The sequence below is a fragment of the Suncus etruscus genome, chromosome 10 (genome assembly GCF_024139225.1).
Source record: "Suncus etruscus isolate mSunEtr1 chromosome 10, mSunEtr1.pri.cur, whole genome shotgun sequence".
NCBI lineage: Eukaryota > Metazoa > Chordata > Mammalia > Eulipotyphla > Soricidae > Suncus > Suncus etruscus.
Window position 1 is genome coordinate 82,572,237 of NC_064857.1, and position 23,204 is coordinate 82,595,440.

At 43.4% G+C, this 23,204-nt stretch overlaps 2 protein-coding genes across 2 annotated transcripts in view; both read left to right on the forward strand.

The window, feature by feature from the left end:
* The window catches only part of LOXHD1 (lipoxygenase homology PLAT domains 1), a 154,297-nt gene that overhangs the window by 110,114 nt on the left and 20,979 nt on the right, over positions 1 to 23,204 (forward strand). Inside the window, 8 exon segments of the mRNA XM_049781504.1 lie at positions 2,095 to 2,303; positions 3,856 to 3,978; positions 3,980 to 4,000; positions 4,002 to 4,043; positions 6,946 to 7,073; positions 11,047 to 11,164; positions 11,841 to 12,015; positions 13,626 to 13,811. Coding sequence (XP_049637461.1) covers positions 2,095 to 2,303; positions 3,856 to 3,978; positions 3,980 to 4,000; positions 4,002 to 4,043; positions 6,946 to 7,073; positions 11,047 to 11,164; positions 11,841 to 12,015; positions 13,626 to 13,811 — 1,002 coding nt within the window.
* ATP5F1A (ATP synthase F1 subunit alpha) overlaps positions 1 to 23,204 on the forward strand; it is a 521,274-nt gene that overhangs the window by 40,581 nt on the left and 457,489 nt on the right. The window lies entirely within an intron of this gene.

Below are 23,204 nucleotides of genomic sequence, written 5' to 3' on the forward strand. Positions count from 1 at the left end.
CAATGTTTCTCAATAGGGGCCATGCAGAGATTCTGAGGGGTAAAAGCCACATCAATAAAGGTGACCACAACAGGAAACTAATAGGTCAATGAATAAAACAGGGCCACGGGGAGGAAGCCATGTTTAACCATGGATGGAAAAAGGTAGACAAACACTGAATAAGCTCTTCCTCAACAGACCATGTGTTAACTCCATCAGCATCACATTCGATTCTTGGTAGTTTATTCCATTTTCTCTAGAGCTGATTTTCATTCCCACTACAGCCCTCTAAAAACTCTGATTTTCACCCCCTTTATTGATAAGGATATGGAGTCTGAATGAAGTTAGGCTCATCCATGGGTCTCTTAGACTCCTCTCCTGGTCCTCATGGATAGTAAGCTCAGGGCTCTAGGCTGTTACTATGGGAAAATTAGTCAACCTGGGCAGGTGGTGTGTGGTAGCAAGTTGGGACACCTAATCTTCTGAGGATTTTTTAAATGCAAATTCCATTTTTAGATTGGGACTATAAAGCATGGCCTTGGGCAAATATTTTATTAGGATTCAGTGTTCCCCCCTTAATAAAAGAATATTCAATCCCTCCTCACATACATAAACATTTGTCTTTCCAACCAGATTTTTGAGATAAGGACACTGCCTGCTGGGTGTTTCAACACATCCCTTGAGTCATTAAAACAGAAGAGCATAAACGTCTCAATATTCTTTCCCAGAAGTAATTATGTGGAACTGGGAGAGATTCTCCTCTTTTTGGACTCTCCTTTACACTATGTATGAATAGATGAACCCACAGGAAAGGAAACATTTCTCCTCAGGGTAATGTTGTTTATAATTAACTTGGCAGGGGCAGAAGGGCAGCAGTGGGGCTTTCTGATAAGAGGAAGCAAGGCTGTAGCAGGGACAGAAACAAGGTGATCCCAGCCAGGAAGCTTTTCAGGGAGATAGACTTAATCACCTAACAGCCTCTACATCAGGCCAGTGTTCTTGTAGTCTTAGAGTAGATGTGCTCTGGAAAGGTTTTCTGACCTGCATCAACAGAGACTCTGCAAAGGTAGCCTAGATGAAACAGGAAATTGCTTCCCTTCACATGAAAGCTCAGAAATATTCCCAAGTATCTCAGGGTATTCCTTGGAGGACCCAGGCCTTGCTGAGTGTGGTCCAGGTGGTCCTAGCACTGCAGAGTCTGAGAAGTTCTGCGTCCTTGGTCCCTGGCACTAGGCTGCCAAGCTAGTTGGTCAAATATCACTGGGAGTGGTCCTCAGTGAGTATGGCTTAAGAGGCCTCATCCTCCAAAACTCAAAGTTGGAACTAATAAAACTGCTCCAGGAGAATTAGGAATCTGAGTTATTTCAACATGGTCCCTGGCAAACTTGTAAGTGGTTTTCATTTTAACAGTTGCACATGCTTTCAAGTTGAGTGTTGGAGGTCTAGTCATCACATGCACATCCCATGTAAAATGAATGAAAGAATGTCAGGGGAAGAAGGGTGTTTCTCCCACTGGAGTCAAATCCTTTCAAAGAAACTTCCCTCAGAAACCTCTCCAGTGACATCTGTTTACATGCACTGGTCATGCTGGTCACCCCTAGCTACAAGGAGACTGAATGGGTACTGGGCACAGGCTAGACTGCTTGTCACATTATCGGAGCCACTTTGATGCTGATGAGTTTGGCTTGTTTCAGACATGAGAGCCTTCAGACTTTTCATTTATTTCACCACATAGAGTGCCACTTAATTAATTTCCCCAAATCCCCACTTTCCCTGAGGCTGTGTTTTGCTGGCCACAGTAAACATTTCAGACATGCAGTCCTTGTACTTGGGGAACATTTCAGGCACGCAGCCCCTACCTGTGGGGAGTGATGATGACTCTGTGCATGGAGATGCCAAGTACTTAGAAGTTAATTGGTCAACCCACTCCTGAGCCTGGTGTACTTGCTCTCTTTGCTCTTCCCCCTTGGGGTCCAATGTCCTTCTCTCCGTGGAGAGAGTGGGTCTGACCATAAAGAACTCTTCATTCTGGGACATACCATTGCAATTTAGAAGGCAGAGAGCTGAGCTGGGTCTACCAGTCCTTTAGGAGATGTCTCCTCCAATCTCCTGCAGTGATCCCCTACTATGTGTCGGTCACCACTGGGAAGCACAAGGACGCAGCCACTGACAGCCGCGCCTTCATCCTGCTTATTGGGGAGGATGATGAGCGCAGTAACCGCATCTGGCTGGACTACCCCGGAGAGAAGCGGGGCTTCAGCCGAGGCTCTGTGGAGGAGTTCTACGTGGGTGGCTTGGATGTGGGCCTCATCAAAAAGATAGAGGTACTGTAAAATAAATCATACATTATGAAATCGCCCTACATGCTATGTTTCCACCCAGGCAGAAGGGTCTGAAAAAAAGTAGGGTAGCGGTGAAGAATGAATAAACCAATTCAGCCAGGAGAGAGTCATGGAGTCAGTTGCCTCATGGCCTCTCTGCCATGCCAAACTCACTTTTCTTTATTCTCAGTATAAAATTAAACAGGTGGAGGAGGGTGGAGTAAAATCCAGGGGAACTTTTACATAGCTAGGTGAAAAGGAAAGAGGAAGATGGGGGAGGGGGGGGGGGGGGGGGGGGGAAAATGCCTTTATTTTGGAGTTAATAGCTGGGTGTCAACTTACAAGTCACTAAAAAGAAAAGGGAGTGAGAGGAAGGAGAGAGAGAGATAGAGAGAGAGAGAAAAACTTCTCTTTAGATCAGGCTGGCAGGTAACTGGGGAAATCAGTGGTAGGAAATGAAAAACTGATGAAGGACTGGGTGTTAGAACATTGTTGTGATTGAAACTCAGCTATCAATGACTTTTTAACTTTGTATCTCATGGTGATCTAATATAAAAAATAAAGGGAGCTTAGTGATAGCATAGTGGGTGGTACTTTTGCCTTGCATGTGGCCGACCCAAGTTCTAGCCCCAGCACCCCATATGGTCCCCGGGCATCTCTCAGAGTAATTTCCAAGTGCAGAGCCAGGAGTAACCCCTGTGGCAAACCTAGTTTTAAAAGGTAAGATTTCCACAAAAATGACTTTGCCCATCACACTTGTGGATTATTTTTAGAACCATCAGCTGGCTGTTATTAGTAGCTAAAAGTTGGCTTAATAAATTTAAATGTTAACAAGATTTTTTAAAAAAAGGTAGAGGTACTGTCTCCAGTCCCATGAAGGAAGGTGCTGACAGTGCCTGGGTGGGGAGGGAACCTGGATTATAGATATGAGGCCTGGAGCCCTGCTCAGAGCAGCCAGCAGGGAAGATCTGGTCCATGCCATCAGCTAATTGGGGGTAAGGTGGGAATCTCTTCTGCTTAGATTCCTGTCCAGTCACGGGGACAACTTGTGGCTTCATTCTCCACTGTCATAGCTCAAAGGATCATAAGCACATCTTCCAACTTCTTAGGCATGTTTGTCCAGAGCCCTACTGGGTGGAAATCAGGACCCCCCACAAGATATGTGCTTCCATCTGAGTTTGGGAATGTCCTCCAAGCCCAATGTCCTCCAAGTCCTCCAAGGGCTCTAGTGGACTTTTCTCCTGATGCTCAAAGGATTAATATGCTTCCTCTAGTCCCACTGTGAGCAGCATTTTGGGAGCCAAGCAGAAAAATTTGCTTGCAGTCCCTCTGGATTCTTCCTTCTCTGACAGCTAGACCCACTTTGACAAGTGCTCCTGATTAGACCAGACCCTGATTATAGGCCAGATCCAGAGAACTCTGGATGAACTGAGTCACCTGATTAGAGATCTCAGTGCTGTGTACAAGCCATGAGGTGAGGACAAGGGTTGCTAAGCACAGAGCTTTCTCCCCACTGTCCCTAGACTCTCATGACCATGATATGTCCCCTTCTTAGCTGGGCCATGATGGTGCTTCCCCTGAGAGCTGCTGGCTGGTGGAGGAGCTGTGCTTGTCTGTGCCCACCCAAGGTACCAAGTACACACTGCGTTGCAACTGCTGGCTTGCCAAGGACCGGGGTTGACGGTGTCACCTCCCGTGTCCTTTGACCTCCTGGATGCCATGGTGGTGAACATCGGGGTAAAGGTGAGGAGGGGCCCTGTGTGGATGCAGGGCAGGGTGGGGCTGTGGAGCCGGAAGTGAAAGAGGCTGGAGAAGCACAGGCCAGGTGCAGCAGCTGCCTTCAATGGCCAGTTTTCTCCTGCTCTTCTACTGTGTTGATCTCAGTAAAGCCCCCTTTCTCCTGGGATCTCACCTCTCATACAGAGTGTGGGAGATTAATGCTTCACATCCTGACCCATAAGGCCTTGCTGATGATCGTGAGGAGCACAGTAGGATAATGCTCAACACAGACAAATGTCATTCTCAAAGGATGTCTCACCAGCACCTGATGAGCATATAGGGGTGGGGTGATGGCCCGTGGGTGCGGTGAGTGGTCTCTGCATGAGATCCCGAGACTTGGAAGAGGAAGGAAGGTGAAAGTCCCATCTTTTGATTGTCCAGTGATCCAGGACAAGTTGTAGAGACACACTGCTGGGCTCAGGCACAAGCTGGGTACTGTGGCAAAGGACACAAGGGCAGTTGGTGGCCCGAGGCCTCTTGTTCATCTAACCCTGGAGGCTTTGTTCCTCTGTAAAGTGTGGGTCACCCAGAGACATGGCTCTTGTCTCTTCTCCATGTCAAAGTAACAAACTCTTGGATTTAGGTGGAAAAACTGCTCTGCAGAGGTAACCAGCTTAGCCTGATCTTGGCCTGGCCTTATAGATAGAGAGATACAGAGGAGTACAATGACGGCCCCTAAAATCTCTTTTCTGAATGACAAGCCTCTGTAGGGGTTCACACCATGGGCTGCTGGCAATGCCTTGCTGATCAGGCCTGGGGCCTTGCCATGTGATGGGTTGTTCATGTGATGTATGGACCCTGTGAAGAGGGGTCATTAGGACCACCCTAGCACTGCAGGAGTGAAGCTCAGGGTTTGCAATCAAGGTATGTTTTCAGCCTGTAGGCTGTCTCCCTACTTGGACCCTAAAATTCTTTTATTTTGCAAGTTGAAATTGATGATGGTATGACTGCCTTTTAAATTTTTAATTAAAATTTAATTGAATGCTACAAAGTTGTCAATGATTCAGTTTTCAATCATACAATGTCCAATACCCATTCATTCACCCGTGCACATTAATCACCGCCAATGTCCCCTTTTGCTTCCTGCCCTTCCCACTTTCTGCCTCTATAGCAGACAGTCTTTCTCTCTTTCTCTCTCTCTCTCTCTCCCTTTTAAGCAATGTGGTTACTGAAGGAGCATCACACAACTCTATCACTTTACTCCTTTCAACATCAGTCTCTTTACATTACCGGACTGTGAGGCCAGCCTCTCCTCTGTACAGAGCCAGAAAACAGAACTTTCTACAGCACCAGTTGTCCCACTCCCCATGGAGCTCCCACAGTGGATTGCCAGGGCAGTGCATGAGCACTCACCATGCACAGACCCTACCCCAATGCCAGCCTGCATGTGATCAGGTACATGCAATATGCACCGCCCTGGGACACGGGCCTTACCCAGCTCACTTCTGGGTATGTCTGGGCTGTTGGCAGGAGGCCACATTACCCCTGGGTGTCTTCATCCCAGAGACCCACAGCTCTGCAGCCCTTGACAGAAGATCCCAGGAGTGTTTGATGGTCTGGCTGGCCTACTAGGATGTCTGAGATCAGAAACAAGGGAGAAAAACTCTTCCTGGAAATACCATTCATGCCTAGTAGGAAAACAGTGGACACAAAGCAAAGACCCATCGGGTCCTTTTCCCTTTGATCATCTTCATGCATGTCTGAGCAAGAACTGAACACTCTCTTGTCTGCTCCCATTGAGCTCAGAGAGTTTCCATGAAAGAGCATAAGACTCTTCATTCCTTCCTGGTAAACTGTTCTAAGTCTGCAAATGCTCCTGGTTACATTGAGGGAATGAAGATCTTAGATGATGCTGCGAAGTCTCCACCAGGCATCATGTTGGACGTGTACTCACCACTATGGATCACTTACATATTCTGTGCTGGAAGACTCAAAGGATATGGATCCAATATGCAACTCCTGATGAAAGGGAAGTGGAACAGGAATGGCCAAAGCAGCCAGCCTGCCATTTTCTCTGCTGGGGGAACAGTTTTCCTGGACCCCAGAGACACAACTGCTCAGCTATGTACATGTGTGTGGCAGTGCTTGGAGAAGCCATGATCAGAGGGCACTTAGGGCTCTGCTCCTGAGCCTCCAGAGGCTAAGCCTCATCCTGCTGAAGAAGAATAGCTGCTCCTCCCCTCAGGGGAATGAACCAGGACCTCTTCATCCTCTTTAAAGCAGACATGAAGCTATAGTGCCAATCTCCATCTACAGGCAAATAAGACAGATCACGCCATTGCCCATTTCCCACATGAAGTGGGGAACTTCCTTAAACATCGCCCCCAGGACTTTTTACTCTCCAGGCTCATGGTTTATCCTAGGGCAGCAGAAAGGAGCCAGGACACCCAAAAGTGCTGCAGGGTCACATTCTTACATGCCATCTGTGGCCAGCATGGAAGGTGGATCATCTGTGGACCTCTCCCTTCTGCAAAGCTCTTGATTCTCTCCTGCCTCTGCGTTTAACAGTGGAGGAAGTGCAGTTTGGTGTGGGGCAACATCTGGCTGGTTCTGCTAGCATCTGGCGAACCAGGATGGGAGAATACTTTGTATAGTTCTCAAGCTGCTCTCTGAGGCAAAGACTTGGGCAGGGTGGAGATGGATGCCTTGGCTGATGGGGCCTCCTGGTCATTTTACTATTGTAAAATAGTTTGTTAGAACAAGTCAAAGAGATCTCGGAACTGGGCAGAAGGGAGTGAAGAGAGAGACCAGGCCTGGTGTGCACTAGAATCCAGGATAGTCAGTGATCAGGAAGTGCTTCCTTGCACAATCTTGGGGAGTAAGTCATGGTGCCTCTAAGACCCAGGGCTGCTCTCTTTCATGGCAGGTGCTCTACGAAATGACTGTGTGGACAGGAGATGTGGTTGGCGGAGGCACTGACTCTAACATCTTTATGACTCTCTATGGCATCAACGGCAGCACAGAGGAGGTGCAACTAGACAAGAAGAAGGCCAGGTAGCCCACGATGGCCTCGCTGAACCTTTACCTGCACCCCTTCTAGAACTTAATATTCCAGCTCTCTCACTCTTTCTCTCTTTCTGCAACACTGTCTCCCATCATCTCAACCACACCTGAGATTTTCCGACTAAACTGCTTCCTTCAGGAAGTCTTTCTTGATCATCTCTGCCACAGCATACATAAACTTTTAGGGGAGCTAAACCACCAGATGTATCCTCAGATTTTCCTGGTGGGGAAAAATGAAATAACCCCCATGGAGTTCCTCAAAAGGCCTGCTGTGATGCCTATTGCCCCTGTGTGGATTGTTGAGAAATTTCCGAAGAGATGCTTGGCATTACATTTTTGGTCATTATTTGGCTCTCTCTCCTTTATAAAAATTACAGGCCGAAATAGGGCCTCTATCAAATTCCTTTCCCAGAGAAATTTCCGCACCAAATAAGACAGGCTAGGTCTCTTTCTGTCAGCCTATTTACTTCTAAAGGCCAAGTCAAAACATAGCATGTTCAAGACAATGTCTTCTCTCCTTGTCTTTGAGCACCACAGCAGGATGACTTTGCATCAGGGACTTTCCCTGTCACTTTGAATACCTGCTTACAAACAGGTTTGGCCAGTGTAGAGTTAGGCAATTTTACTAGGTATAATTCTGTACCCCTTTCTTAAGTTTTATCTCTTTTTATTACCAGACCATAGGAAGTTGGCCTTAGCCCCTAGATAGAAAACTATTCCCTCAGGCTAAGGATATTTGCTGTTAGGAAGAAAACCAGAATTCCTGCTATTCCTTAATTTACATCAGCAATGACACCTAGGGCTAGGAACTACTTTGATATGTAAGAAATTAGCCTTCCTTTTATCCTCTGGCTTCTAACTGAAACCTATTCTGTTCTAGGATTGCACACCACCTAAAGCCATGTGTATTTGTTTTGGGATCGAACCATATACATTGATAGTTCCTGTACTTTGAAAGAAACAAATCTGGGCATCCCTTTCATGATATGACTGTCTCTTTACCCTTTATATACTCCCAGCCTGGAAAGTAAAATTGTCTCTCGTCTATTGCATACACGGGTCCCCATACAATGTATTTTGTGTGGTCTCATTATTTCATATTTCATATTCGTCCATTCATGTACCCACTTTCCTTAGTGAAGGAATTCATCCCCACTAGAGATGCTGAGATGCAAGACGCATGCAGCGATCTCAGTTTATACTTTATCTTCCTTCCTTCCTTCCTTCCTTCCTTCCTTCCTTCCTTCCTTCCTTCCTTCCTTCCTTCCTTCCTTCCTTCCTTCCTTCCTTCCTTCCTTCCTTCCTTCCTTCCTTCCTTCCTTCCTTCCTTCCTTCTTCCTTCCTTCCTTCCTTCCTTCCTCCTCCCTCCCTCCCTCCCTCCCACCTTCCCTCCCTCCCCCCTCCCTCCCTCCCTCCCTCCCTCCTCCCTCCCCCTCCCTCCCTTCCTCACGCAAAAGCATTGAGTGTAAGTTTTGCAAATATAGTGGCTAGCACTGTATTGTTATTGAGATTTACTTTAATCTATTGCACTGATAATATTGCATGGTACTTTTGGGGCAGGCTGGGGGAAGGTAAACAGAAGCTGTGCTATTTTTGCAACTTTTCTACATATCTAAAATGGCTTCAAAGTGAAAGCTGCAAGGAATTTTTGTTGTTGTTGTTTGGTTGGTTTTTTGTTTTTGTTTTTGTTTTGTTTTGGGGCCACACCCACTGACACTCAGGGGTTTCTCTTGGCTATGCGCTCAGAAATTGCTTCGATCTGCTGGGGGATCGAACTGAGGTCCATCCTAGGCTAGTGTGGGCAAAGCAGATGCCTTACCCCTTGTGCCACCACACCGGCTCTGCAAGGAATTCTTAATGGTAAGAAAGTGGCAGAACACTAGTGTGGGTTAGGCATAACTCAGACAGGGAGAGCTGATGCAGTCACGAAGGGAAGAGCCTTTGGTCTTGGAGAGTAAGCTATGTCCCCACACTTGCTCATGTGACATGGGTTCAAGCAGGGCATGCAGGGCAGGAGAGGCACCAAATTCTTTTCTTCTAATGGTCTAAGGAGAGATTTGCAGGATCTGAACAGGAGGAGCTGGAGTTTGGGGCCACTGCCTCTAACTCACCAGTTGCCTCAAAACCACTGACACTGAACCAATGAGAAGAGTCACATGTTAGTCATCAATCCTTGGGGTTCTCTCTGTGCTGGTATCTCCTCCATCCAGTTCCTCTATAATACTGATTGCTTCATTCACACAATTTAGAGTACAGTTTGTTTCCTGAGGTTGTGATAAAAACTGAGAGCAAAGCTAGTGACAGAAAAAGTCAGACACTGTCTCACTCATGGCCAGAGAGCTAAAGTCAGCATCCTGGGGAAGATGAAGGCAGTGGGTCATGGGAACTTGCAGGTAGAGTAAGGAGTTCACTCTTTGTAGAGGAGTCTTTTGCCCTGAGGAGAGATGGCCCCTCTGAGTACACTTGACATTTAGTCTATGAAGGAAGGTGGGAAGCTGGCATAAGTGTTAAGGTTGTGCCCTGTGTGCAACTGAGTACAGTTCAGCCCTGAACACCACATGATTGCTGGGGCATCACTGGGTGTTGCCCTGAAGGTCCTGAAGCATGTAGCCCAGTAGTTCCTGGTGCCTGAGAGCCCAAGCAGTGACACAGCAGACCCTTCCTCAAAAAAACATTAAGAAAAGTTGGTTTCTTCCTCTTCCCTGACACCAGGAAATTTTCATAAAATGGAGAACCTCAGCTACATTCAAAGTGGGGAATTATAAAAAAACGAAGAAGCCCAATATTCCTTTGACTTGCAAATCCTATACACCTGGCAGCTGTAAAGCAATTTCAGAGCCTTCCCAAGGGCTGAGATGAGCTTGATCTCATCTCAGGGGGTTCATGCTCACCCACTTATATCCACGTCCACTCAAGAACAGACAGGCCCAAATCAGAGCAGAAGGGAAGTAGGTATTGTGGAGAAATATCTCCCCTGGGAATAGCCCTAAACTGCACAAAAAGCAGTGAGGGATCTGGTGGCAGTGGTGGCACAGCCCCTGGCTCCCCCTTCCTATCTCCTTCAAACATCCTTCTCCACTGCACATCTGCAACCCACCTGGAAGCCTGGACCAGGGGTTTTGTTTGCAGCATTTGCAGCTCCCTACTTCCCTCCAACCTCTGAGTCTACAGTCTGTTTCTCACAGCATGTCTGATATTCCAGAAAGCCTCACAATTGCCATGCAGTGTCATATCTCCATTGCCACCTGCATTGCCCCCAGGACCTTATCAGTAACAGCATCTGGCACCCGGCAACAGTCACACAATCAGCCATCATTGAAGGGCAGATTGTATGTGTGTCACTGTAGGAGGGGCCCTGAGGATAAAAGGCAGCAATTCAGAGCTGAGGGCAGCTGTAAAGACAAGCAACAGGATTTTTAGGTGCCTGTCCTCCCCCAGGTCCCAGTGGAGGGGCACCTTCTGTTGTGTAGACTGCTGTGCTGTTGTGTAGACTGAGTGTAGAAAAGGGAATGACACTACTGACGATTGCACAGTGAACAGCTTGCCCCTCCATTCACGGAAGCCCTGATGCTTGCAGAATCTTACTCAACACTTTTTGAGTACAAGATTCTGCTTCCACTAAGTTAATCTCATGTCCATTTTGACCCTACAGATGGTTTTATGAGATGAAATGGCAGAGCCAGGGTCTTTTCTTTCCTGACTATAAAGGAGGAGGGAAATCAAGTTTTAGGGAAAAAAATGGAGCATTAGGATATCAAATGACATTAGGATATCAACTTGATTCAAGGCCTTTTCTCCGTCAGTTAACCTGACCTTCTGGAAACCCCTCTAGGATGCAATATAGAGTCTATCAGGAACTGAGACAGGTGTTGAGGAAAGACTTCTTTCCTTATCCTCATTCTGGTCTCCAGGCTGGCCTGATCCCTGACTCAGGCCCAACTCTCCTTCCTCTTGCCTTCCTCAGGTTTGAGCGGGAGCAGAATGACACCTTCATCATGGAGATTCTGGACATCGCTCCATTTACCAAGATGCGGCTCCGAATTGATGGTCTGGGCAGCCGGCCCGAGTGGTTCCTGGAGAGGGTAAAATGTTGAACTCCCAACCCTCCCTTCACCCCTTTGCTCTTGTGGTGTTGTTCGGGGAACACAGGTATTTCACTAATGCAATTCAGAATGGTGTCATCTAATAGGCCCTTGGGTATAAGTTAGATAGCACAGTTTTATGAGCAAGCATCCAAGAGGCCAGCATCAACTGATCAACTGTTTGTGTGATGTGTACAAAGGCATGACACAGATTTCATGGAGGAAGTTTATGCAGAATGGAAAAGGGAACAACAAGAATTGAGAGCAAAAGAGGGTTAATTGGTAAAAATTCTAGACATGATGACAAGGGAGATTTGGGTCTAGTTAGATTGCTACCTCTCGTTCTGTCTTGGTCTTTTATCCACAACATCCAAATTCAGTGCTTTCAGACCCATACCCTGACCCTTATTCTACCATAAACCATCTGGCCCCTGGTGCTCTAGGCACCACTCAACCATTAGTAGATATTTTTTTGTTTCCCAGAATTGGGGCAGCTTGTGGGAGTTTCAGATCTTGGTAAGGCAAGTAGGGTAGGGTCTGAGGCCTGGACAGGAACTCTTCTAGATGCCTCAAGATCGCATTAAAGGATTTTGTCGCAAATGTGGGATCCAGAGTCATAGGGGTTGGGAGGTGTAGCATCAGTGGGTGAGGCTTCCACATGGTTCTGCCCACACAGATCCTCCTGAAAAACATGAACACTGGAGACCTCACAATGTTCTACTACGGAGACTGGCTATCTCTGCGCAAGGGCAAAAAGACGCTGGTGTGTGAGATGTGTGCTGTCATTGATGAGGAGGAGATGATGGAATATACATCCTATACTGTCTCTGTAAAGACGAGTGACATCCTAGGTAAGCCAAGGGTCCCGCCCTCTGTGTTGGTGTGGAAATGCCTGATCTTTTATACATGACCCTGACTATTCTGCCCACTCCTGTGCAAACCAGCCTGGGGTTCCCCCAAAGAACTAGGGCCTGGTTGAGCTATTCTTCACAGGGTTAAATGGCTGAACCATTGGTCAGGTTTCTTATCTGTTTGACTTTCCAACTCTTTATTTTTATTGCTCTCTCTCAAGCATAATCAGAAGCTCTGGGCCACTCACAGAAATGCTTGGCCTACCAGGACACAAGGCTCAGTGCTCAGCAGGGCAATTTGAGGCTGCTCAGGTCCAGCAATGCTGGATGCCATCAGGGCTATACCCAGAAGCGTTGGGGATAGGCATGCAGAATTCAGGGCCTGGTGTGTGCTAGGTCCAGTCTTTGAGTTCTCTCCCCTCTACCCTCTTCCAACTTTCTAAATGAGAACTTTAAAAACGGGTGAACATGGCTGCTTGTTGGCAGCTCTTGAATATTCAGGGATTCCCTGGGGTCTCCGGCCTGCCTAGTTCAGACCCTTAGGAGTCAAGACAATTACTTAAGCCATAGCCACATTTATTCTATCTGCCTGATTTTATAAGAAACCGCTAAAGATTTCCATATTATTGGGTAAGGCCCAAGATTCTCTCCATTCAGATTATTCTCATTTTTCTGTCCTTATAAATATTTTCTTTATGCACTTCACTTCTCAAAAATGATATTTTTTTTAATACCAGGAGAGGGATGGACCTCACTCAGTGGTTCTCAGGGGCTACTCCTTACTTGTGCTCAGGGGTCACTCCTAGTAATGTTCAGGGGACCATGCATTGCCTGGGTTCAAACCCAGGCCTTTGGTGTTAAAGCTTGTATGTAGACCATTGAGTTTTTTCCTTAACCTTCACCTTATTTCTTAGTAACCTTTTAATAATGTCTTCTTAGGGTTAGAACAACAGTAAAGCAAGTAGGGGGCTTGCCTTGCAGACAGTTGAGCTGGGTTCTCTCAACTTTATATGGTCCTTCAATTCTCACCAGGAGTGAACGCTGAGAGTACAGAGCCACAGTGTGACCCCCAAAATAAAATAAAAAATGTCTCTTGGGAAGAGTTCTCGGACTCTCTTCTGGGCCATTTTAACTGAACAATTTTTTTCTCCCAGTGACCAATTTGGGTCTGGGAAATGGGCAGTGCCTCCATATCTTCACCCAGTGTCTTTCTGTCCTGCTGGTCCTCATACCCCTCACAAGCCTGTCAGAAGCTCTTTGGCTCCTCACATAATAAATAAATGACAATCCGTTTACAATAGGCTTCTCTGGAACTAGATGAGTTCTAGCAATGAGCCACAGACACTTTCTCACCCACCAGGAAGGTGGTTAGTCACCAGCAGTACTGGGCACAGGGGTATCTGAAAGCAAAATTGAGAAAAGAAAAAAAAAAACACCTTGAGAGCCTCAGGCCACTAACCAGCCCTTCCTTACTTCATCCCTGGCCTAGCAACTCTGAACTTGCTTTTCTACACTCCTGGCTCTTCCCAGTATCCCAGAATCAAGGCCAGAGAAGAAGAGCTGCATGTCAGAAAGGCCAGTATCATGACCCTTGTCTTGTGTACCCCTAGGAGCAGGCACGGATGCCAATGTGTTTATCATAATCTTTGGGGAAAATGGGGACAGTGGCACCCTCGCCCTGAAGCAGTCAGCCAACTGGAACAAGTTTGAACGAAACAACACAGACACCTTCAACTTCTCTGACATGCTGAGCCTGGGCCATCTCTGCAAGCTGAGGGTCTGGCATGACAACAAAGGTAGTGCTGGGTCATGGGTCAAGGGCAAGGTGATGGGGTGGCCTCAGCTCTTGATTTATGCTCATTCTTGTACACTGGGCAGTATAGGTCAACCCTTCTCCTAAAATATGAAACTTCTGTTAGAAGAACTAGGGAATCTGAAACGATACTCAACATGAATCTTACCTCCTCCTACTTATCCCCTGCTGATAAACTTCTCAATGTTCCATGATGCTGGAGATTTCATTCTTTTTTTCTCTGATGTCAGGGTAGGAAAGGGACTTAGATTACAAAATTCACTTTCCATGAATTTTCTACAAAGGATTATGCTTGTTTATTTATAACATCATGCCTAAAATTAATCCAATCCACTTACAAATATAAATGGTGAAACAGGACATAAGCGGAGGGAGAAATTTATTTTTAACTTGGTGTAATAATGAATGTTCTATTACATCTGTATCTGAGATGAGGTGCATGCTCTCAATATTTCTCTATAACCCTTTTGACTTCAGGACATTTGAACCTTTTTTTTTATATTCTTGGATCTCTACATTGTATTTTACATATGTAGTGCAAAGTGATTTAGAAATATTAAATTTCATTTCCTTGAGACTGTATTTTCTGATTTACACTATTCCATCGTATCCTCATCTTCCATGAAATTGAATCTCTGCAAAGTGAGCCACTAGAAGCATTCTCCAGCCTCCTTTGAGTCTTCCCACAAATGGTCCAACATCATCCTGATATATCTGTCTTTCTGCCAAATCCCTGCTGGGTCCTCATAAAACTTGGCACTTCACAGCCACTCTTCCTGAAGGAGCTAGACCATTTTGTTTGAACATGAGTTAAACAGATAATTTTTCTCCCCTTCAGCATGGAAAAAGCTCTGACTTGGCACAGAGAAAACAGTCTTCAAAGCGATAAAGTAATGAAACTTTGCCCAGCATTCCACAGTTTTCAGATCTCAGCAGATCCATTCAGTCATTCATTTAGTGAATATGAGCAGCTCACGTCACAGGCCTGGTGCTCTTTTAAGGACTAAAGATGCAAGCTTTTCATCCTTACAATGTTGTGATCCATGTCACTTAGCTAACTCTCTCTTCTAATACAAAGAATATGGAGAATCTGTGAGGTTCAAATGTCTTCCTCAGCATAAAAAGAAGGTGACAGAGCCCAAACTGCAATCCATCTCTGGTAGAAGCAGGATTGGTTTCTATTCTGGTTCATTAAGCTTTGTTGTAGCTCATGCTACCATTGCCTTATTTACCTTGATCTACCCCCAGGCTCTGGGGGTAGGAAGTGCAAGAGAGATGGGAAGAAGAGGGGAGACACTTCTGTTTGCTTTGCATCTTCATGTGCATTGTTACAAGTATGCATGTAAGCATCTTATCTAGAAAAAAAGAGAAATGTCAAGGAACTCTTTTTTTCCCTGGTCATAAATATAATTAAACAGACTTTCAATTTACCCTCCAAACAGCCTCATTAATCACAGCTCTTACTCAAGAAGGAAATAAAATAGAACACTGCCATTCTTCCCCACCTTCTCTCCCTCCATCATGATTGTCATAGAATTCATAGCAGGTTGACAACTCTTTTTTTCCTTTTTCCTTTTAAAAATTCTTTCTTATAATATGTTTATTTAAATACTTTGATTACAAATATGATTCTAGTTGGATTTCAGTCATGTAAAGAACTCCCCCTTTCACCAGCGCAACATTCCCATCACCAGTGTCCCAAATCTCCCTCCTCCCACTCCACCCCCGCCTGTACTCTAGACGGGCTTTCTACAACTCTTAAAATGAAAGCATGCCTTAGAAAAAAACTTTATGGGGCTTAATAAATGGTACAGGAGGCTAAGGCACTTGCTTTGTATGCTTCCTATTTTGGTTCAAATCCCCAGCATCACTTATGATCCACCTTCCTAGTCAGCACCAGTGTTCACTCCTGACCACAAAACCAGAAATAGCCCCTGAACATTGGTGGGTATAATCAACACACACCCCTTTTGGTCATAATCGTCCTCTGTTACAGTCAGTTCATGAGAATGAGCTGCCTGTCACACTCAACAATTAAGTTGAAGATAATCAGTTTAATCAGACTGTGATTGGCCAGGCTGCCTCTGGTGCAGATAAAGCACTTGTCCCTGTGTGTGTCATCATAGCTTAATAGAGAGATTCGAAAGAGTAGATGAATGGGGTGCAGTAGCATCCTATCCACCATGCAGTTAGACTCCCATTTCCATGCCACACCAAAGGCACCTCACTGTGTAGGAAGCACCCCTACTTTCCTTTCAAAGGATGCTCTAGCTACACTTTTCCACTCTATGCCTGATGATCTTGACAAGGCATCACCACTCCTGAGGATAGGGCTGTATTCATCTTCCTGCTTATAGTTGTCTACAGAGTGCTCAACTTTCAGGATGAACTTTTAAGACATCAGTAATAGCCCCCATCAGGGATGGACTGAAGATCAGGACCTTTAACCCTGTTCTATCTTAGCCTCTATCCCTGAAAGACTGAGGACCAAAGGGACTAGAAATTTGAAAAGAAAGAACTAGAATTCCCACAATGCTCTACTTCAGGGCTGAACTGCATGATGAGCTGAGAGGTCCAGGGTCCTCTTACTACGTCTCTGGAAGGTTAAAACAAGAGGAAAGAAAGGATTTTGCATGAACTATGATGATCTCCCTCCCTTTCCAAGGAGATCAAACAATATTCTTTTTGATTATTTGTTGATAATTGCTTTTTTTTAAAGTACTGTGAATAAGTGACAAAGTTATCCATCATTAAGTTTCAGGCAATTAATGCACCAACACCAATCTCTTCACCAGTGTCCACTTCCCTCCACCAATGTACCTAGTTTACCTCCTGCCTTCCACTAAAGCAGGAACTTACCCCCTCCACTGTTGTCATAGTGTTCCCTTCCTTAATGTTTCCCCCATTCCAATCCTGCAACTTCCGTGGGAGTCCCCTGACCCGCGGGGGTGTGGAGATGAAAGTTGCTAGTTATTAGTGGGTTCACTCGAGCAGAACTGACCTGTAAAGAAGAACTAGAGAAATTAGTAACAGAAGCCTTCAAGACAACGCATGCTGTTCAAAAAGGGAAGTTTATTGTTGGGGGATCAGCTTTTAAGGGCTGAAACACGTCAGGGGTGTTACAAATTTTACACCAATCACAGTTACAAGCATTCATTAGCATAAACTGGGGCAGGTAGTAGGGAGGGGCAAAGAGGTAGACCTGAGCACGTTTTACTAAAAGGCATAAGATTCAAACAGAGTTCTTAATAATGTTTGCTAACACAAAGGCAAACTATATTTTTCTTTCTGGCTGGATATATTGGGCTGCTCTGAATTACTTTATTTTTGTCTATTTCCTTTGTTCTCAAGGCATGGGCCTTTTGGTCACGTGGGTGACCAGATTAGGAATTACTGAGGTGTCCTATGTCCCAGGTTTCATCAGCTAGGCTCCCCACACAATCCAGCAACAAGGTTCCTATGGAAGCCCAGTTCTCCTGTTCTTTGTTCCTAGTGTCTCCATTTTTACTTATTTTAGATAAATATTTTTTTTACTTTTTAAAATAAGTTTTAATTAAATCACTGTGAGATTATTACAAACTTGTTCATGATTGAGCTTCAGTGTATATATATATAGTCTTCTAGTATAATACCATGATTTATCAAGTTGTTCACAGTAGTCATTTCAGGCATTTGATGTTCCAACACCCATCCCACTACTATCACTCCAATACCTCCTGGATATTTTACTGTTACACCCCACTCAGGAAGGGCACACATCAGAAGTGTTGCACTCCTGAAAAAGAATTATTTGCCAAAAAGGCCCGCTTAGAGTATTCAAATCAGTTGACCCTTTGCGTGGATTGTTTGGCTATAATGCTAAACGTGGCTGTAACTATCTTTATTTTTGACCATTATTAGAAATCAAGCCTCAGTTTTTCTAACAAAGGAGGACAGTGCCAGAAGCCCGCCAAAAGTCTCCTGCTGAGAGCTCCTTTGTGATCGATGTCTCCCCCCACTTCATCTGGTTTCTTTTTACCTGTCTCTTCACATGCTAATTCTAGCTCTGATCTTATTGGTCTATCCCCTTTTCCTTTCTCCCTGGCTATGCCCCAAATATTCGTCTATATATAGGCCCAACTCAAGAAATAAAGCCTCTCTCTCTCTCTGGCCTCACCTCTTGTTTTCACCATGTAATTCTGTGTGGTCTCATTTATTTCATATTTCATAATTCATATTTCATATTCGCCCCTTCATGCTCCCGCTTGACTCCCAGTGGGAAAATGAACTCACTAAGGTTTGCTTAGACCTTTTATCTCATCAGGATAAAAGGTCTGTAGCATTTTACTGAGTGTTTACTTTTTTCATTTTGAAATACATTAATCTTATATCTCTTTTGTAATAAATAAATTCTTCAATTTAATCATCATGAGTTACAAAGTTACTCAGGTATAAATTTGTTCATGATTAAGTTTCAGTCATACAATGTACAGCATTGTTTACAGTGCACTTTTCCAGCCACCACTGTTCCCACTTTCCCTTCCACCCTCTCCTCTGCCCTCTTCTCTAGGGTGGTTGTGGCTAGAACAGTGTTTTTCAACCTTTTTGTGCAAAGGCATACTTTTTTCATGGAAAAAAAATTACGAGGCACACCACCATTAGAAAATGTTAAGGGGCCGGGCGTAAGGCGTCTGCCTTGTGCACACTAGCCTAGGATGGACCACGGTTCGATCCCCCAATGTCCCATATGGTCCCCCAAGCCAGGGGTGATTTCTGAGCACATAGCCAGGAGTAACCTCTGAGCATCACCGGATGTGGCCCCCCCCAAAAAAGAAAATGTTAAACAAATTAACTCTGTGCCTATATTGACTATATATAAAGTAGTTCTCTTGAATAGGAATCAAATAAGCACAAAGAAATTATTTTATAATTACTTTATTATAAAATAATAAAGTATTTTATAATTGTTCATATTTCTGTTTACTTACTCAGTGAGAAATCTAGGCCTGTTTGGCTGAACACAAAGCTCTTTGTCAACAGTTCTCGATCTCTCTCTGTCTTTAGATTATAGAGTCCGCGCTTTGGCTCACAAATAGACCAATCATGCTGAAGCCACATGTTATGGATCAAATTGGAATTTTTCCCTTGGCACACCAGACAATATCTCACGGCACTGTGGCTGAAAAATGCTGGACTAGAATGAGGAAGCTGAAGAGCTGATCTTGGAGCTGTCCAGGGTCCTGATTCTCTTGGCATCTCTTGAGCAATTCACAGTGATCTCTGAAAGCTGTTTTCAAACTGATTCAAGTTAATTCCTTGAGCTTGGCAAAACAACTGGGATTAAAATTAACACCTCAGAATAGTCCAAGGATTAGGCACTGTTTTTTTTTCAGGAGTGAGTCCAGAGCACTGAGAATCAGGAGTAAGCCTCAAGAATCATTGGGTATAACCCCAAATCAAAAAAAATGCAAAGACAAAACCCAGAAATATAATTTCACATAAAATGAGTGTCCCCTCCAATTCATAGCAACACAAGAATCATCTCTGTTTCCTGCCCTCCCAAACTTCCACCTGAGTCAACTCTGACCATTTCCTGTCCTCCTTAAACCTCCTAAACCTGTGGTTCTTTATTCCTTGAATGACTTTTCCTGTTGTGATAACACATTCAAGGCCTGACTTCTCGCAAATAGTCTACATATTCTTGAAAAGGTCTAGAGTCCTCCTGGACATGTTTTCTTTCTGTCATAACCTTCTTTCCAAAATAACTAGAAAAGTTAAGATTCCTGTGATTTAAAAAAATGTTTCATATACTAAGAGTCAGAAATAATGTTTTGAGGCCAGAGAGATAACACAGATGTAGGGCATTTGCCTTGTAAGCAGCCAATCCAGGACGGATGGTGGTTCAAATCCTGGCATCCCATATGGTCCCCCATGCCTGCCAGGAGTAATTATTGAGCACAGAGCCAAAAGTAACCCTGAACACTGCCAGGTGTGACTCAAAAATCAAAATAAATAAATAAAATGGTTAAAAAAAGAAATAATGTTTGCCTGTAATTAGAACTAAGCTTTCCCTTTTCTTCTTTTTCTTCATCTACCTGCCAGGTCCTCCCCTGCAGGCAATTGAATAGTATGGCCCTTTATTGCACCTCCATAATAATTCCTACAGTTTATATATTATTATCATTCAGGTGCACAAATGTGGGAAATTCTCACTATTCACAAGTGACCATATTCTCTAAAGTTGCTGCAAAAACTGAATATCAGGGCCTATAAGAAAAAATTCAAGGGTAGATTTTGTTATTTCTTGGCCATGGCATTTTTATCAATCCATCAATATGTAATCTCATCATGTATGCTCCTGTTTAAAGGTACCTCATTTATATAAAGTGCTGAGTTATTACCAGTGAATTCATGGCCAACAGCATAACTCATGCCTGAATGAAGGTTCTACAACACATCTGTTTTCTCAGTAAGGCACATCACAGCCTCCAGCATCTTTAGAACACTAGACACTCATGTACTTTAGCACTAGGTTGGGGGTTTAAACAATAAAATTAGCACTAACAATAAATTGTAGAAATGTGGGCAGTAATTTATCAAATACTCCATGAGAACTCTTGTTTATAATATAGAGCTGAAACAGGAAGGCTAGCATCATTTCATTCGACTTCTGTTAGCAACACATGTAGTCAGACGACTTCAAATGTTTTCTACTCAGCACATGTCCATAGATGATTGGGGGGGCACTATGAGTTTTTCTTTCAAATTACTTGTACATTTTATCATGTGAGTGAATTTGCAAATACAGAAGAGCCTATAGTGGGATTCAGCAATATCTACAAAGAACTTTCAGTTGATAATGGCTTCAGAGTTTGGCATAAAGTAATCAACAAAAAATAGATTTCAGTCATATTAAAAATGGTCCATTGATAGATACCCATTGATCAAATGATTAGTTTATTTAAATAATGGTGTCTTTTACAATGGTCATCCACAGTAGGCCAGACTTGGCATTCAAAGAAGAAAATAAGTTGAGAGCTCAGAAATGAATATAATATACAATGAAGTGTAGTGTTTTTGAAATATATAGGAATCCTTTTAAAGTCAAGTGAGTGACAAGTAAATAAATCCTAAAATAAAATAAATATTTAAGATTGAAACAACATTAACATTTAATATTATATTTGTTTCAAGCATATCATCACGATTTGACACTTGTATAGTAAAGCCTTCACCACAATAAGTTTTGGAAACTTTCACTACCCACAGAAATACAATTTTTCTGGTGGTGAGGCCCTTTAAAATTTCCTCTTTTAGCAATTTTCCAAATAACAATGCAGTATAATCGACTGCAGCCCTTGGTCTGTACATTACATCTTCATAGCTTATTTAATTACAAGTAGAGATTGACCCTTTTGCAAAGAGATATCTTGATGTGTGCTAAGGAAAAAGTACAAAATGAACAGACAGTATAAAATTAAGATGAAACACTATAGTATTGTTGCTGGATTGAGAGATTGGGATAGCTGGAAAACAAACAGGCTTCAAAATAACAGATGCAGTATGGTGAGTAATGGTGATGTTATATGAAATTATGGCAACAGGGGGAAATGGAAGAAAAGGAGAGAGAGTTGAGAAATAGTCAAGCCAGAGGATGTGTTAGAGACTGGGCTGAAAGGGAGACCTGTGAAAGGTATTTGTTTGCTGGGGAAGTTTCTTTGTCTGGATATGTTTGATATTTCAAAGATCTGGGAGGCATTGTTAGGTTTGTGCTCAGTAATTTGGGGGTCTGAAACTCAAGAGGAAAATTTGTTGTAAATATTGATCTAAGGGTTGGTAGCAGAGACAATATTGAAAGTAGGAAAGTTGTATGAATGGAGTGCACCTTGAAGAAGACAAAACTAGACTGGAATAAACTAGATGTTGGAAGTCCAACATCAGAGATTAGATGTAGAAGGGGATGAAAAGGAGAGGAATTTGCATCTGCAATTTTTATTTTAAACTTAATATGTTTGGGGAAATGAACCAGGACTGGGAATTTCTGTAATATAGATTGATGTTTGCTCATTGACTATAAAATCTCAAAATCTAGTGTGTTGGTTCCAGAGTCTACAGTATCTAGGATATAAATTTAATAATAAAAAACCTAAGACAATATTTGTTTCTAAATAACAAAGCAATTAAGATGTTTATTTCTCCCTAGCAAATTCCCAGAATCTCTTGGTGAATAATTTTGTTATGTAGCCAAACATATAAATCATTGTAACAGGAAGGACCAAAGTGGTAAACAGCTTTATGTCATCTATATGTTTATCAAATAAAAACATTACCTTCAAAGTAGTCCCCACATATGCCAAAAAAATAATACAAAGGCTGGGAAATTCTCCTGCCTAGCTCCAGGCTCTCTGCTTGCTAGTCTTTTTTTTGTAAAGTGGTTTTTCTTTTTCCATTCCTAGTGTTCTGACCCTCCAGAGAATTGTATAATGCATATGAGTTTGAAGTGATGGAAAATCTCTAAAATTAGCATTTTCCATTCAAAAGTTTTCCTTCGGGGCTGAGGAAAAGTCTCAAAGGGTTGGAGTGCATGCTTTTCATGATTATCATGTTTTTTATGCTTTGCATGCTCCGGATTCCTTCCATGCATGATGTAGTTCCTCATCATTGCAAGGCACACCTCACCAGCAGCTAGGAGTTGCCCCCCTGAGCACCACCAGATATGGCCCCATAAGCCAAAAGTTTTCTCTTCTATTCACTACCTTCTCTTTCCTAGCTCCCTAATTTTGAATCTAGTCCTTATTGAAATTTCACCTGGTGTGAATTCTTACATCCTTGAGGCCACACAAATACTTATTCACAAATAAGATATGCAGGAGATGATTTTGCACCTGAAGTTCTTTCCCCTGATGAATTATTATGTTTCCTTTAAGTCAAGAGTAAGTGTTCTTTTTAAAGTTTTCTGATTACATCTTGTAATCATTAGATGTCTCTACTCTATGCTCCAAATGCCTCTCTATGTACCTCTACTGGGTGTGTGTGCTAAATTCTAATTATTTGACCAATTACTGCAAGCAGATTTTGAGTCTCTCAAAAGTGCAGTCATTATTTGCACATTTTTGTATTCACTATACCTTGCTCTTATTATGTAATGATTATACATAAAATTTTCAAACATCTTATAGCACCTTTTGGATCCTTTCTTACTGGATGACTATGGAATGTCATTATTTTCTAGATTCTCATAAAGTCCTTTTCCCTATATCATCTCCAAAATGCTTTTTACTGCATTTTTATCTTCCATGAGTAAAGTTAGTATGTTGATTTGTTCATCCATGGATTTCTTGTACTCGCTGGCTAGTGATTCTTTCATTGCTTTTACCATGTCTTGCATTTCTTTTCT